This window comes from Miniopterus schreibersii (assembly GCF_964146895.1).
Source record: "Miniopterus schreibersii genome assembly, chromosome: 3".
In the NCBI taxonomy this organism is placed as follows: Eukaryota; Metazoa; Chordata; class Mammalia; order Chiroptera; family Miniopteridae; genus Miniopterus; species Miniopterus schreibersii.
This window is the reverse complement of record NC_138103.1, coordinates 84395621-84412478: the sequence shown is the minus strand read 5'-3', so window position 1 is coordinate 84412478 and position 16858 is coordinate 84395621. Positions and strand designations below refer to the sequence as shown.

At 39.1% G+C, this 16858-nt stretch overlaps 1 protein-coding gene across 1 annotated transcript in view; it reads left to right on the top strand.

Moving 5' to 3' along the window:
* The window catches only part of DNAH5 (dynein axonemal heavy chain 5), a 165414-nt gene that overhangs the window by 127961 nt on the left and 20595 nt on the right, over positions 1 to 16858 (top strand). Inside the window, exons 64-70 of the mRNA XM_081133505.1 lie at positions 642 to 797; positions 1731 to 1913; positions 8236 to 8479; positions 9677 to 9791; positions 10283 to 10473; positions 14075 to 14196; positions 15940 to 16089. Of these exons, the coding sequence (XP_080989631.1) occupies positions 642 to 797; positions 1731 to 1913; positions 8236 to 8479; positions 9677 to 9791; positions 10283 to 10473; positions 14075 to 14196; positions 15940 to 16089 (1161 nt within the window). The remainder of the gene's footprint in view (positions 1 to 641; positions 798 to 1730; positions 1914 to 8235; positions 8480 to 9676; positions 9792 to 10282; positions 10474 to 14074; positions 14197 to 15939; positions 16090 to 16858) is intronic.

The window sequence follows — 16858 nt, the reverse complement described above, 5'->3', positions numbered from 1 at the left end:
AATAATTTTATCCATTTATTTATCTTTCAGAGCTGTTTTCAGTTCATTTAAAGTTTACTTATTAGTTTATTTTATTAGTTTATAATTATAGTTGACATACAGTATTATGTTAGTTTCAGATGTCCAACATAATGATCCAACATTTATGTACCTTACAAAATGATAAGTAATATTAGATATTAATATTTAGAAATAACTTCTAAAAATTGCATTATTTCCATTTGTATTGATCTCTACTAATGCCATCTTTCAAAGGTGTGAAACTCTCTTCTGTTAGGGCCTAAGACTCCCTTTGATAAACAGCAGGGTGGAGTTGTATCACACTCAGTAACAGCACTTTATAGGACACTTCATAATTATTCCATGATTATTTGTCACAAAAGTGGTGGAGAGGGAAAGGCAGCGTTGCCACACAAAGCCGTGTTATGCTTCCCAGTGAAGGGGAATGATGGTTTGCTAAGAAAAAGAACGAAAGAGTTTAAGCTTTCTGTACCACTTCCCAAGTGTGGTTTCAAGTAAGGATCCCAATTCTCTGTATCTGTCTCCTGGATAGAAACTTAAGCACAGCTTCCATTGAGTTATCTCTGTGCATTGCGTCGTGATACCGTCTCTCAAGGGCAACATTTTGATCTGGTTTCCAGATCACATCTCTAAATCACAAGTACTTCAGAAACCACCTGGAGGACAGTCTTTCTCTTGGAAGGCCCTTGCTGATCGAAGATGTTGGGGAGGAACTAGATCCAGCCCTGGAAAATGTTTTGGAGAGGAACTTCATTAAGACTGGGTCTACCTTTAAGGTACGTGAAACCTTTTGATAAACTGTGCAGAACAAGTACCATGAGACCAGGTAAATGGGACAGAGATGAAATCTCGATAAGCAGTAACTCAAATTTGAGTCGGTGGGAAGAGGCATTTGCTTTGCTTTTCTACACTTTGGAGTTCAGATTAAAATATTCAGGAGTAGTCCTTTTAGGAATATCTACTTCTCATGGGTAAGAAGTCTGACTCCATTTTGATGTTTGAACAGTTTTCAAGTCTCATCATGCTCCTCTCTCCTTTTATTCTGAATCTGGGCTCCCTGTTAAGAAAGTCTGGGTATTCTCTCTCTCCTTTGGCACTGGTGGAAATTCAAACCAAGCAACCCCCTGTCCCTACCCATGTTTTCAACCCTCATTCCGGCCCCAGACCCTCACCACCACAAAACCCTAAAACAGCTGCCCCTCCTGACCCTTTCAAGAGATTTTTTGGACCTGCTTTGGAGCCTACCCTAATCTCCCCAGAGAATCTCATTATGTGAGTAGTAAACCTTTTCCTATCCTTTTAGCACATGTGTGACATCATCAGTCTAGACATCTGAGCCAAATTTTGGGTGGGGAGTCTCACTTCTGCAGTATGATCACAACAGTTTTGGTGATAAATTCTGTATTTGTTGCAAGGTTTATATTGTGAATTCCCTCCCTCCCTCCCTCCCTCCCTCCCTCCCTCCCTCCCTCCCTCCCTCCCTCCCTCCCTCCCTCCCTCCCTCCCTCCCTCTCTCTCTCCCACTCTCTCTCCCATCCTAGTGGCTTGAAGCCCTTGAATGCCTGAGGACCATTTCATTTTTAGCATAAATTATCTCCAGGTACATAATTGTTTAAAGCAGTACTTGATCCTGTACAAAAAGACACAGTCAGGTGCATCTCTGTTGTATTACTTTTAACTTTTTTTTTTTTTTTTTTTAACTAAAAAAGGTGAAAGTCAGTGACAAGGAAGTAGATGTGATGGATAGTTTCAGACTCTACATTACCACCAAACTGCCCAACCCAGCCTATACCCCTGAAATAAGTGCTCGAACCTCCATCATTGACTTCACTGTCACCATGAAGGGTCTAGAAGACCAGTTACTGGGTAGAGTCATTCTCACAGAGAAGCAGGTGAGTGAAGTACGCCCACCCCCTCTTCTGCATTATGCTGTGGTTCTTTCATTGATGAAAACAATATAATAAAAGTGGTAATAGGACTGAGCTTCCCCCATTTTATTCCTAAATCCAATTATCTACTTAATATATTTCATCTGCATCTCATAAATCACATACATATCATCAATTGACTTTATATAGACAAATGGTGCAACTATGAGAATATCAGTCCTGTTGTCAGCATAATTATTCTGGTTTTATATTATTTTATTTTCCTGAAGAGTTTGTCTTATTGTGAGTTCTAGTCACCTGTGGACTTCCGGCTTTCTAGTACATGTTTAGGTTTTTCTTTCACTTGATTCATTGTTATGCTTTTGGGGTATAAAATTAAAATGCTGTACTCAGAAAATACTCAACATCGTTAGTTCTTATTTGTTATCTAAGAAAGCGGGTGAGTGAATGTTGTGAGAAGATAGTTTCACTGAGCACCCTCTGGAAGCTACTGGCTTAATTATGCTCTGTAAGCATAACTCTAGATCTTTTTTTTCTTTTTTCTATTTTATGGGGTAACTTTAATGCTCAGTGAAATGTGGCCAATAATTTAGAAACCTCCTTGTTGTAAGTCAGCATTTTTCTAGGGAACATGGGAGTGTTAGGCAGAGAAATCTAGAGGATTTTAATAGGGCTGCTTTGGTGAAACTGGATGGGCTCTGAAAGTTGCTATTGATTTTCTTGTGGATCCAATAGCAATGAAGAGTTTAGTTTTCTTTATGGCATCTTCTACACTGACCTAAAGATTTACTTAGGTTAAACTGGCAAAATTTTTAGACTCCGTCCTTCCAATCACATTTACCTTTTTTGTCTGTCCTATCATGCTTGAGCCCTTCCTTAAATAAAATATCAGGAAATAAAAAATGGCAGGAATGAATGCTGGAACATCTGCCACAGACTAGCTATCAAAGTGATGACACCTTCAAAATATGTACTTGCGCCCGGCCAGCGTGGCTCAGTGGTTGAGCATCAACCTATGAAATCCAGGAGATCGCGGTTCGATTCCCGGTCAGGGCACATTCCCCGGGTTGCGGGTTCGATCCCGGGTGTGGGGCGTGCAGGAGGTAGCCGAGCAGTGACTCTCTCATCACTGATGTTTCTCTCTCTCCCTCTCCCTTCCTCTCTCTGAAGTCAGTAAAAACATACTTAAAAAAAAAAAAAAAAAAAAAAAGATATATTTAAAAAAACCCAAAAAAGCCCCCCAAATATGTACTTGTTCATTTTTGGAGTCCCATTGAGGAAGGTCTGCGCTGCGAGGAAGCCCTGGGATGCTGTCTTCGGGGCAGGCTCCAGATGACGGGGTGTCGTAGGCCCTGCTCTCACCCGTGGCACTGCCTCGGGGAGGTTAGGGGCTCTGATGGCAGTGTGAATAATATCCTTGCCCTTGGTTTTCTTTCTCTTCAGTTGAGATGAATAGAGTCTCCTTAGAGAAATAATTTGGCCTGACAGATTGTGGTTGCCACAAAGCAAAACAGCACCAGCCCTGAGCCGTAAACGTGGCGGCAGAGGTTTGAGATGAAGCGGGAGCGCTTTAAGCTCTTTGAAAAAAGGCTTCAAACAGCTTTTGAAAAGCCAATATGGGTCCCGGGCCCGGCTTTTTCTTTCTTCCTGGGAGAGTTGAATGTCTTGAGAAATTACTTCTTTACTGTCATCTCGTTATCAGAATCCATTCCAGCCACGCAGTAAATGACTCTCCCAGAGTGTGGTCGGAGTAACGTGACACTCACTCCCTCTGATAGTGGAGGGTCTCTCACCCTGAACCGCATTGTGATACAACAGGTGACCTGTATTTTCTTCTCCCTAAAGCAGAGCCTCCCTCCTGCTGGACTGAATTTTGGTGGATTTTCAGTAGCGTCTGTTCTGCCAGCAGCGTGTTATTTTGCAGCTTCTGTTCTCACTATACCCCCGAGCCTGCTGCCATGGCCGCGTCCCTCCAGTCTGGGTGGTGGCAGAGGCTCTGAGGTCGCCTCTGGTGCTGGCAGGGCATTTCCTATAATCTGGTGACTCAGTTGAGAAGAGCCTATGTCTGTGCCGTGTGGACACAGTATAAAAAGTTCTTTTAGGTTTAAATTCTTCCTTTGACTTCATTGATTCTCTCTGTGATTACTTTCAGGTGATTATCAATATAAAATATCAATATAAAATGTTAGAGAGTCAAGGAGGGTATTGGGAGCTAGGAAGATCCCACTGATGGGAGGTTGACGTTGGAAAGCAGCTAAGACAATCCCTTGAGTGTGGGTCCGAAACAAATGGTGAATATCTTCAGCTGGTATGAGTTGTGCCTTCACTGGTCTGTAGATTCTTGTGAAAGGTGGCTTGGAACTGTAGCTTACGATGCAAAGGAAAGACCATTCTTTGATTCCATGATTTCACCAGCTTCCCAGTGTCCCAGGAACACTGGCAGTGCGGAGCCTTCTCACATGGGACCTGGTCTCAGGAATGCTCAGCTGTACAGCCTGCTGGACCCGCAGGTTTATTTGCCTTAGAAACAAATGGAGATCTCAGAGCATATGAATGCAGACTTTTGAACCAACTTTACACTTTTCTGTGTGTTTCAAGGCAGTCATTTTAAATGTGTGAGCTGTTTAAGTTCACATCAAGGCCATATTCAATTGTTGACCTGATTGATGTACCTGTGAGTAGATTTGGACAGCCTTCTGTTGTCACCGGAAGGTGATGTATTGGGACCATTTTAAGCAGGCTGCAAACCAGTAGCCCTCCAGCAACTTTCCTTTAAAGAAAACCCAACCTCTTAGGCTCACTCTGACCTTGATCTTGGAGAAAAAATCAGAAACTCAAAGAGCGCTTTGTAGTATTAGGAGAAAAATACTAATATCAATTAACAACTTCTACTGGTCATGCAATACAAAGCCTCAGGGGTAATTATAGTTTAGAATTCCGGATGAGCAGACAGGTGGATGATTTATTTCCTTTGGAGGTAGAGGAAACTGAACCTGGTGGAGCTGATATGGGAAGTAATTTAATAAAGACACTAAACAGACATTGTTATCACTAGCTCACTGGTGGTAGAGAAAAAAAATTAATCTGTTTCTGAGTTCTGTTGTTTAATCTTTCTATTTCAATTACCAGTGTAAGGTACAGAAGAGAAAGAATCTTTGGGAATGAAAGTCTGGCTGATACCTTAGAAATGAGAACTCTGAAAGGCTGTCATCTATTTTCTTTTATTGATTTCAAAACTTTGGTTACAGATGTTGTTTATGTACACAAAGAATTTTAGTTTTCATTTGCATCTTTGTTGAGCTGCTTAATCTTTTTGATCATTTAATTAATAAATAGTATGTTCCCTGAAATTGTGCTGAATCGCTGCTGTGCTCTCTTATTCACTTTGGGGATACTTTTCACAGTTTATATAAAAATTTTACATTGTAAACTTAGGATATAGACTCCAGAGCACAAATGTTTACTGCTCTGTGTGTGTAAGAGATAATCCCTTTTGAGGGAAGGTGCTTTAATTAAAGACAAAATTATTTTGATTAATTTTGCTCCTTCATATTAATTAGATAAAGAACTATCTTTTTATATGTTGGTGGACCTAAAGTTGTAATCAACAGAAATAAGTTTAAATAAGTCATACAATTTAAAATATGCCTCAAACCTTATCCCAAAGTAGGTTTTCTATTTTTAAATCTTGAATGAAAAGCAAGCAGCAGCAATTGTTCTATTTTCTTTCAAAGATAACTTTCTTTTTCCCACAACCATTGTATGTTCTAGTGTTTGGCCACTTTTGTACCATGTAATATATACTTCGCTTTTGTAACCCCAAATATTACTTTAAATTGTACTTTTTCCTTTAGAGTATATATTATTCATCAGTTTCAAACTTTGAGGGAAATGTACTGCTTAGCTTTATTTCAAACCTTTGGCAATATAATTTTTCAAACTACTCATTTCTAAATAAACATTATAAAAAGATTTACTTAAATAATGTTAACAGTGGTATTAAATTGACCACACAATCTCAATAATATTCAAGCTTTTACTTACTACTTTTTAAATCAGTAATGGAATATTTTGCCCCTTCTTGTATGCATTATTATTAACTGTTTATTTTATTAATAATGGTTTTTAAAGCAACGTGGAGACATAATTTTGGTCTTGATCCCATAGTGCAGAAGTGGAGATGAGACTGGAAATGTAGGTCATGACAGGTTTTGCAAACTGTGTTGAGAATTTGGGCCCTTTCCAAATAGCTGAGGGAGACCCCTGAATGACTAGGAGCAGAAAAGGGTGATGCAGGGAGACCAAGTGTGTCAGAGTGTCCATCAAGGAATAATTAATGACCTCGTTAGGGCAGGGGCTATGTAACTGGGGAAGAATGGACAGAAGAAAAATTGTCATGCAGGAAAAGACTCAGGAAGACTTGGTGCCGTTTTTGGGTTTGACAGCCCTTGCTCTCCTTCGCAGCGGGCACGAAAGCACGTATCCATAGCAATGGTGCAAGATGAGAAAGTTCTCCACTCTTACCATCTCCTTTCAGCTGCATCATTATGCTTTATGATGATATGTGAAATCTAAAGTATGATTTCTTTGGTGCCAACTTATGATTTTATTTTTCAAATTACTCATTTCTAAATAGACATTATAATCCTTCTGAAAATCCATGGGGGAAATGAATCAAGGGAGGGGACAGAATGGAAGAGACACATTCTGAGCAGCTGCCATGATCCAGTTGATGTTTGAGCTGCTTTAATAGGAATATCCTCACAATCGCCCTCTGGGCTGTCTTTATGCCCATCTTGCAGATGAAGAAACTGAGGCTTATAGATGTGTGTACCGTGGCCAAAGTCATGTAGTTAATAAATCCTGGGAGCTTGGATTCAAACATGTCTTTCTGATGTCAAAGCCATCACTCTTCCCCCTGCTCTGTTCCTTCTCTTACCTCTTCAGGTGAGGACTTTCATAAAGCTCACCTTTCGGAACTCAGAAATGATAATGCCAGCATGTGAAATTTAGGATTACGGCAATAAAAAACAATTGAAGTTTTTCCCTTTAATTTTATTACCACTGTATTTCCTAGTGTAACCATAGTGTGAGTGTTTTTATTATATGCAGCTGCTTTTGGAAAGAAATTTTCCAGTAGTTTTTAAATGTCACTTGTTTGTATTAATTTCTACATTACCTCAAATTTGAGATTCTTATCTAGTGACTAAATGAATTAAAATAACTGCTTAGGAAGCTTCTAAATATAACCAAATAACAGATGGAAACAAAGATAATAAGAGCAGGTTTTGCTTGAGTTGCCACATCTCAAAGAATTAAGAATTGATGTAAGTTCAGAGATTCTGTTTTGCTGAAAGAGGGAATTTTCTAGAATGTTCCCAGACCTGACTCATTGTGCTCAGACCTTGAGTTGGGGACCTGGTAGGGTCCTGCCCACCATAACTGTTCAGTCAGTGAGTGAGTGACTAGAATAGAAAGCAGAGGCCAGTGGTCTTTGCTCTTTGCCTTAATGCAATTGTATTACCATAACCTTTATTTTAACATCATGGTTTTTCAGTTACAGAGAATTTTCATGTCTGTGCTTCTGGTACCAAGACATGGCTAGATTTTTACATACTTTTCACTCATTGTTTCATTTCTGGTTCTTTTATTAGCTTCAGCATTAGAGTCTCTCCTATAACAATCTCCTATAACTTTCACATACAGTTTGACTTGTGGCCAGAAGCGTGTCTTCTCTGCTGTCCCCCAGCCTCTGGCTTCTTGCTTCCCCTGGCTTGTCCAGTGTCCTGGCCGTTTTCTCCTTCCCCCCTTCCCCAGCCCCATCTTTAATCATCTCCTGACGTCATCCTCTCCCTAGCTGCCTGTGATGGTCTTTCAGGGAAGATACAGGTCTCCTCCTGGAGAAAATAGCACCTTTTCAGCCAAGAAGGTTTTTCAATTTAAATGTTCCTGCAGAAATTAATGTATTTAATCCGAGACATATGTATTTGTCTCCAAATGCATTTCAATATATTTTCAAATATATGTCACCTTCAAAACAAGCTTAAGTGCAATCACAAAGTCACTTAGAAATTATTTGACTTTAGGAAAAGAAATAGTTGGTAAAGGAGATATTGGTAATATTTTTAGCAAATTTCACATCACCACCAGTTCTTCTTTCCTGCATTAATTCTGCTCCTCTCACTTTGATGTCCGTGCTGTCTGCAGTCAAATGTGATAACTGCAGTACAGGAGCTTGAGGGTAATCCTGTAGGTCAACATTGTAAGGAATGGCCAAACAGTAGTTGTTAATTAAGGAAGAAAACACATTTATGCAAATTAACAGGAGTTGGAGAAAGAAAGAACTCATCTTATGGAGGATGTAACTGCAAACAGAAGAAGAATGAAGGAGCTGGAAGATAATTTGCTTTACCGGCTGACCAGTACCCAGGGGTCCCTGGTGGAAGACGAGAGCCTCATTGTCGTGCTGGGTAACACAAAAAAGACGGCCGAAGAGGTGACACAGAAGCTGGAAATTTCAGCAGAGACAGAAATTCAAATTAACTCAGCCCGAGAGGAATACAGACCTGGTGAGTCTGGTAGTGAACTGATGTCACGGGGATGTGAAGAGGGAAATAAATGAGAATTAGAAAACTTGAAGGAAGTAAGGATGCTATGCCAATGACTGTGTGAAGTGGGGTGGCCATGTATGTTTTGTGGCATTTCTATTCAGTAAAATTGAGATGAAAATATTTTATAGTGACTGTTTTTTAAAACAGTCAATATCTTTATTGATTTCAGAGAGAGGAAGGGAGAGGGAGAGAGAGAGAGAAACATTAATGATGAGAGAGTCATTGATCTGGGGATCGATCCCGCAACCCTGGCGTGTGCCCTGACCCAGAATTGAACTGCGATCTCCTGGATCCTAGGTCAATGCTCAACCGCTGAGCCACGCCCGGCCGAGTGACATTAATTTTCTAGGCGCTTATAATTCGTGTTAGTTGGCAAATGTTTTAAAGTTCCTATGAACTTATTTTTAAACTAGAAAGGAAAGGGAGAATTTTAAAAGAATATCTGACTACAAGTTAGTGAAATCTGAGGAATTAATGCATACATTTTGGTCTGTTCACTAGTTGTTTATCATTTGGCAACAAGAAGCTAGTGTTTTGCTTGAATCTTTGTATTAGGAAGGTAGTTCTCCCTTATCATGAGAGCTTTTCAGTCTTGTCCACCAATTTGAAAATTGGAGTTGCTCATTGGTTACTAGAAGAACCTGCTAAAAGAATTCAATTTCCTTTGGTAAGTTATCATTCCTCCTGGAAGAGTAATCAAAACAGTATCTTCTACTGGTGGAGTGTCAGGTGCATCCTCCTTTCGATGCCTTGTTTTGCCAGCTTGAGGCCAAGGTTAGGCACAGCTTCTTCATGGCTCTTAAGAATGAGGTCCTTCCAGTGCCTACACAGCCTGCTGAATGTTCAAACCTTTGATATCCCTTCAGTTGTATTTTCTACCTATAAAGAAACAGTAAAAGGTATTTATAAGGGATCTGGAAATTCTAAAATGGGAAGTACCATTTGATAAATACAAATAGCGAACTACTTAAAGCCTATAAGTAAGAATTAAATACATAGGATGAGCATCGCCCTAGACTCTCATCGCTGATGCATAGTCATTGATAAGGCATAAAAATAAACCTGTTGTTTTCCTGTAGAATTGAGGCTGATCAGTGCCTGGGTCATTTATTTTCCACTCTGATGGCTCATGTAATCTCACTCTCGTTCTTTCAGTGGCTACACGGGGCAGCATCCTGTACTTTCTCATCACCGAGATGCGCTTGGTTAACGAGATGTATCAGACTTCACTCCGCCAGTTTCTCGGCTTGTTTGACCTTTCCTTAGCCAGGTGCGTTTGTGCTTGGGAAGCCAAGCTGAATTCTGTATCTGTGGGCTAGAGTGATGACTTTACATTTATAATTTCCTTTACCTTTGTTGAGTCTTATTTTAAAAAAAAATCCAAGATTAGCGCAATTACTAGTGTGTTAACAAATCAGTCTCATGTGTCATTGTATGCTCAGAGAAAGCTCCACCAACTATTCATCCATTGATCGATTCCTGTGGTTTTATGTGTTTCTGTTAAACAAGAAAATTCCCAAGACATTGTTCTGAGTGATAACGCCCGGCGGGTAAAATTGATTTAGACCACGTTGTGGACTCTGTTACGTTATTTCATGTTGAGAGAATGCTTGTTATTTTAGATTTAGAAGTCTTACCCTTGATGTGTACAAAATAAGAATTGGTCCTCCAAAGTTACTAATTCTCCATTCAAGACATTGTTTTTATGGGTGATTGAAAAGGGCAGGGGGCTAAGTCTGATTTCAATGTTCTCTGCTCCAGGTCTGTCAAGAGCCCAATAACCAGCAAGAGAATTGCTAATATCATTGAACACATGACCTATGAGGTCTATAAGTATGCTGCCCGGGGCTTGTACGAGGAGCACAAGCTCCTGTTCACCCTGCTGCTTACCCTGAAGATTGACATCCAGAGGAACCGGGTCAAGCATGAGGAGTTTCTCACCCTTATTAAAGGTCAGTATAACACGGAAAGTGTTGTACACAGGCATAGGTGCAGGTGCAGGAATGGTTGTGAAGGTCCTGTGCAGTATTTTCTTCTAGTTGTAACAGTTTCCTTGCATTTTATTGAAGATTGCATTTATGTGAGATATTTTATTTCTTCATTTATTGCATGACTATTTGTTTAGAACCCACTCTGTGCTGGGGCACAGAATAGGCACTTGGAACACATCAGTGAACAAAAAGAAGAATCTTACTTTTGTAGAGCTTATATATTTTTTGGGTGGGTGCTACAGAAAAAAAATAGTAAAATAATAAATTATGTAGTATGTGAAAAGCTGGTAAGCACAATGGAAAAAACAGCTGGATAAAGGGTGTGTGGGGTAGGGGAGGTTTAAAATTTTTAAATAGGATATGTAATGGGATCTCTCATGGGGTAGGCTTTCCTGAGAGATGGACAGGTGCGCAAAGGCCTGAAGGAGCACGGAGCACTGGCCCTGGGGACATTAGAGGAAGAGTGTTGAAGGAAGAGGAGCTGGCATCAGGGCTCCAGTGGAAGCAGGAGTGTGACGGAGGGAAAGCAAAGCAAGTAGGGTGGCTGGAGTGGGTGCGTGAGGCGACCGTGCAGCTCGGCCTGTGGACACTGAAGCATCACTCATAGACAGGTTCCCTGTGAAACTGGAACAAGACAGCCCAGTGGAAGGATGGGAAACATAAATTTGCTATCACATTCTTGAATGTCGGGACAACAACTATTTAAAGTGACGGTGGAAATGATGGTGGGGTCTAAATGGTTGTATTTACTATACTTTTATAAGCAAAGCCTTTAAAGATAGGACACAATTTTATCTGGGGGGTGGGAGGGAATTTCATGACTTCACCCGGAGAGTAGATTTGCAGAGGAGCTTGAAGAGGACCCCAGTGGGGGCAGTAAGGAGGTGTGTAGGTCTGAGGGTTGTGTAGGTCCATAGTCATACTGATATATATAGATATATATATATATAGATAGATACCTATATATATATCTGTATACACACACACACAAATGCATATTCATGTTCATATACATATGCATATCCATCTTATAGTAGCAACAAAGACCCATTCCATTAGACTTGAGCTTAGGAATGTATGATTTATGGACGATTCCCTCTCTCTCTCTCTCTCTCTCTCTCTCTCTCTAATTTGTAGTCTCTTGTACCCTCACTTGCTCCTTAGGTTTCTTTATTTTCTAAGTTTCCTAAAGCCGAGCATGTAGAACATGAGTGATCTGGAGAGACACCACTTTCGATAGATATGTATCATATATTACTGATTTCTGGTCCTCCAGCTGACTGAGCTTTCCTAGGGGAAGGTTGTTCCTGATATACTCAATTCAGGCATGAAATGCATTTCCCCATGAAGATGACATTGAGCGTAGCTGATCCTGGTCTGGTTGGGATACTGTGTGGCATGATGTTAACCGATGTGGGGTTTAGAGTTAGGAAGACTCTAGGGGACAATACTGGTTTGCCACCTTCTTGATGAGTGGTCTTGAGCTGGTTATTTAACCTTTCAAGCTTCAGCCTCCCCAACTATAAAACAATGATGCCCATATCCACAGAATAAGATTATTCAGAATCAAACAACTTGGCACATAGCATACACTCAGCAAATGATAGGCATTTCTACATTATTTTCCGTATTTTAGTTTATTTTAATTAGTGTGAAGCTTGCAGGGGTTGGACAGCTTTTTGTGGGCCTTTGCCATTCATCCACTCTCTGTGATACTGCTTATGACACAGAGTTACGGAAGATTGCCCTTTGCTAGTCATGCTGGTGAGAGCTACCTGATGACATGGCCTCTTTCTGTAAGGACTTTAAAATTACTCATTTGAAAATGTTATTTAGATAGCAACAGCATTTTGATACTGTTCTTTAAATTTATTCACCTCTAAGATGGGAAAGGATGAGCCTAGATGACTTTCTAAGTCTGCCTTAGCTCTGCCGCTTCTGATTGTGTGGTATAACTTGTATAAGTCTTTCATTATAAGCATGTATCATTTTTACAAAATATAATGGTAAAAATTTAAACTTACTTATCCCAAAGCAAGGGTTTGAAGAATGAAGGGAATGGTATAATTCTTTATCATCTTGAGAACTTAATTTGAATTGTCCCATCTCAGTTGTTTATTCTATTTAATCTGGTGCCGTATTATCCAGGAATATGTCCCTCCCACCCCCTGCCCATTAAAGTCATTCTTTGTGGCCCATTGTACACTTTTGAGCAGGGAAGATATTCATGACACGGTTAACCTGTATTAAACAGTGAATAATGCCTTGGCTGCAAGGAATGCCCTTTCTTTTCCGTGAATTACTTCTCCCAAACCCTCTGGTAAATGCCTTATTCTTTTCGTTTGTTGGAAGATGGACAGTTTTCATGGAAATTGGTGTGATGTTTTTTAACATAAAAGCATTGTCCTTAGGTCTTTAACTGCTCACTGATGTTAAAACAATCCGTTTCGATTTTATGAGCTTATCTTTTCTTTGGAATGGCTTCAAGGCCACACTTACCTTGTTGAAAATATACTAAGATGAATTTGGCAAAAGAGAGCAATTTAGTTGGGTACATGGTGCCTGGATAAAGTAGAGAATGGCTCAATAAATATCTTAAAAGTAATTATTTGTTTATGGCCTACTCTGTTCACAGAATTATTTTAAAGGTAGCCAAATGCATTGGTTATATCCTTTTAAGAGTTATGGTTAGAGTATATTTTCCCTGAAACGCTTTAATAGAGGTTATTTATTAAACAGTATATTTTAAATCATAGAAGACTCACTAACTCTTTCTTTTACTTAAAATATGATTGCCCACACATATAGTTTTTCTGAGGTGTGTCACAATAACATTTTTTAAGGTTTCATTTGTTTTATGATGCTGTGAGAGTTACAAGAGTTACATGGGCTTAGGTAAATCATCAGCAAAGAGATAGGAGTCAGTACCCAATGGAAATGCTTGTTGTGGTTAGATTGGCCAAACACAAATGATACAGCACAGGGCCCTAGGGGTATTCTCAAAATGGATGTAAATAATATACTGATTCATAGAAGACAACATTTCAAACACATGTAGTGCTACTGACATTTCTAGATAAATTCTCTCCTTAAAATGAGCTTGTGTCATCATTGGGTAGTTCTTAATATTGACAAGAACTGCTCATTTTGTGAGCCTCGGCTTTGTCCTTGATCCTGTTTTGTGTGCTTTACACATATGTTTTCTGTCATTCTGTCATTATCACGACACCCAGGGTCCATTATTTCCATTTTATATATTTGAAAATAAGACCCAGACAGGTTAGCTGGCTTGTTCCAGATCTTGGCCAGCTGGAGCTAGGGCAGAATCCAGCATCTGCCTGGCTCCAAAGTTATATCACTGAATCTTAAATGGGTTTTTGTGAAATCATCTATTCCTTCATTAAATTTTAAATCTTGTTCATCACCATGATTTATATTTCTGAGCTTAAAAATGTCAAGGCAGTAAAATAATTGAAATTAAAATAGTTTAAGCAAAAGTTTTTATAGATTGTTTTATAATAAAGAAGGAAAGTCTGGAAATGTCATTTGTTTAATTTTAAAGGTGGTGCCTCATTGGATCTTAAAGCTTGTCCTCCTAAACCATCTAAATGGATCCTGGACATGACCTGGCTGAACTTGGTGGAACTCAGCAAACTGAGACAGTTTTCAGATATCCTTGATCAGGTAACCTGTGCTTCGAATAAACTTAGGATAATGTCGCAGTGAGCAGCTTCCTAATTTATCACCAGCTACAATATTCATGGAAGAGAGAGATTTCTTAATATTCACAGTCTTCAAATGTATGGCCTGGGTCTGACCTTCCTCACAGCTCACTTGCACTCTGATAAAGCATCCGCCACCCATTGCAGTCTGGTCTTGTGGTAAGAAATTGTTTGCCCAGGAAGTGTGACTAATGCTGTCCTGCGCCATGTGTCAGTATCATCAATTGGAGATCCACAAGTAGAGAAACTGATAGATTCAATTAGGTGCAATAATTAGGTATACTTAAGTGGTTTTGCCTTCTTTCTAGAGATTAAATATGAAAAGAAATATGAGCAGCCTGCCTCTCGATGCTAAATAGTCTCATCCTTCTTCCTCTGCCTCTCCTGTTATATTGCCTTAGCTAGGCATCTGGGCAGACACTTGGCCTCTTCTCTTTAGAAGTTACCGTCCTTTCATCATCAGCCAGTTGCTGATGAATTGTGTATATATTGGGATCGTGGAAGTTGAGTATAGAGAACTGAATTGGGACAGGCCAGGAGACAGGTTTTTGAAAATTAGATGACCAGAGAGAAATCACATTGACAGCAAACTGGCTTTATTCAGCTCTAAGTTGAGGACTTAAAAAAAATTTTTTTTTTAACCAGAAAATTTCCTAAGCTTCTTTTTTGACTTTCCCAGTTTAAATTGACCAGAAGCTTAAGTTCTGTTATGTTTTTATGTCTTGGCTTACAACTGATGATTATCATGAATTAGGATACTAACCATTCTTTTGGGTTAAATAACTGTCATTTGGGAGACTTTAATGCACTCTAGCTTATTCCCCCACAGGATGACTCCTAGTGACCTTACCTGGACATGGCAGTTGTTACCTTCTGGAGATTATATTTTATACCTGGAATTTATCCACATTATATAGTCTTCCATGACTTCTATTTTTTATTTATACATGATACTTTCTAAATACAAACCTGGAAGGTTTCTTTTTTTAAAATTAGACCACTAAGAAATAACATTTGGTATTTAATCAAAGCGAATATACCAGAGAACATAAGATTATGTTTATCTGTAGATGTTGTTTATTCTGTTTTTGAGATGCTAGCTTATGCAATGTTCTTCTTTCTTTGATTTTTTTTAAGCATCAAAGGATAACGGACTGTGTTCTTTTCCTCCTTATCAGTTGCCTAAAGGAAGCTAGTGTCTATTTATTTGATATTAAATGGTATATTTCTAATTACTCTAATTAATAGTGTATTGGCCAAAAAACTTCATTCAATTAAAAAAAAATGTATTAAATACCCTTTTTTTTTTTTTGGTTCCTAGAGTGGCCCTGGGAAATAAGGAAACATAAATGCATGAAACTTGGTTCTTCATCATGAGAAGATTTCATAGAGCAAATCAGATTTCCTTAAAATAATGAAAATGAGTTTCCATTGATTTCTTTACCACAAAGGCATAAAAAAAAATTAAACAACCCAGGACTGTGTACTTCGGAAGCTAGCTATAGGCTGGTGTTAAGACAGAGTGACGTTAGAGCAAATTGCATTTGATTGTTAATTTTCAAACTTTTGGGCACTAGAATATATATAAAATCAAGGGATATCTTTCACACATGTCTGGAATGGCCAGGAAATTCAGTGAAACATATCTGTGACCTATAAGATTTTTCCATGGTGTGACACATTTCTTATCTCCTTGTATTTTCAGATATCCAGACATGAGAAAATGTGGAAAATTTGGTTTGATAAGGAAAACCCCGAGGAGGAACCTCTTCCAAATGCCTATGATAAATCTCTTGACTGCTTTAGACGCCTTCTTCTTATTAGATCCTGGTGTCCTGACAGAACCATTGCCCAGGTGAAAAGTCCCAATTAAAAAAAAAAAAAAAATCAAAGAATATTTTTAAGGAGAATGTCTTTTTCAAGTTAAAGACATTTAAAATAAATGTTAATCTCAATGAAAATTTTTTGTAGGCTTCCATATGTTTTTATAGCAATAGAATATAAAAGTGGAAAAGTCAACAGCAAGTAAATGCACCGAGGTGTACACTTAGGCTAAGCGACTTAATAACCTTCTTTGGCCCAAATGGTCCAGCAAGAGTGAATGTTTTTAAGGTTAGCATATAGGTATAACATAAAGGTAATGTCATATTCTTCTGTATCATTTTTATGTTAACTCAAAAATGACATAGCTGCTCTGTTTTGCTAGTAGTAAAACAATGTCCCCTAAGTAGGAATAATGTGAAGTTTTAGGGAGGAGAGAGACTAGCGGGCAAGCTCAGCATTCCCAAACCTGTAGCCGCTTCCCCAGAAAGTGTTACAACTCTCCATGCAAGGAAGGAAGTTGACCTAAAATTTTTTAAATTGTATATATTTTACGTATGGTTTAAATGTGAATCCTACCTCCAAAAGATCCGTCTTTTTAAAGACCTTTAATCTGTTGTCCTACCACTGTGGAAATTTACTCACTAGAAAGACTCATCGTGTTTTGCCTTCAGGATTAAAAGGTGAGCGCTGCTATTCAGCACAGGTTGATTCAAGGGCTCCTCCAAGTAGGACGAATGGGTGGCGACAGGCAGGGTTTGTAATAGGATGTAGGAAACGGTCCCCTTCACTCTCCAGAGGGA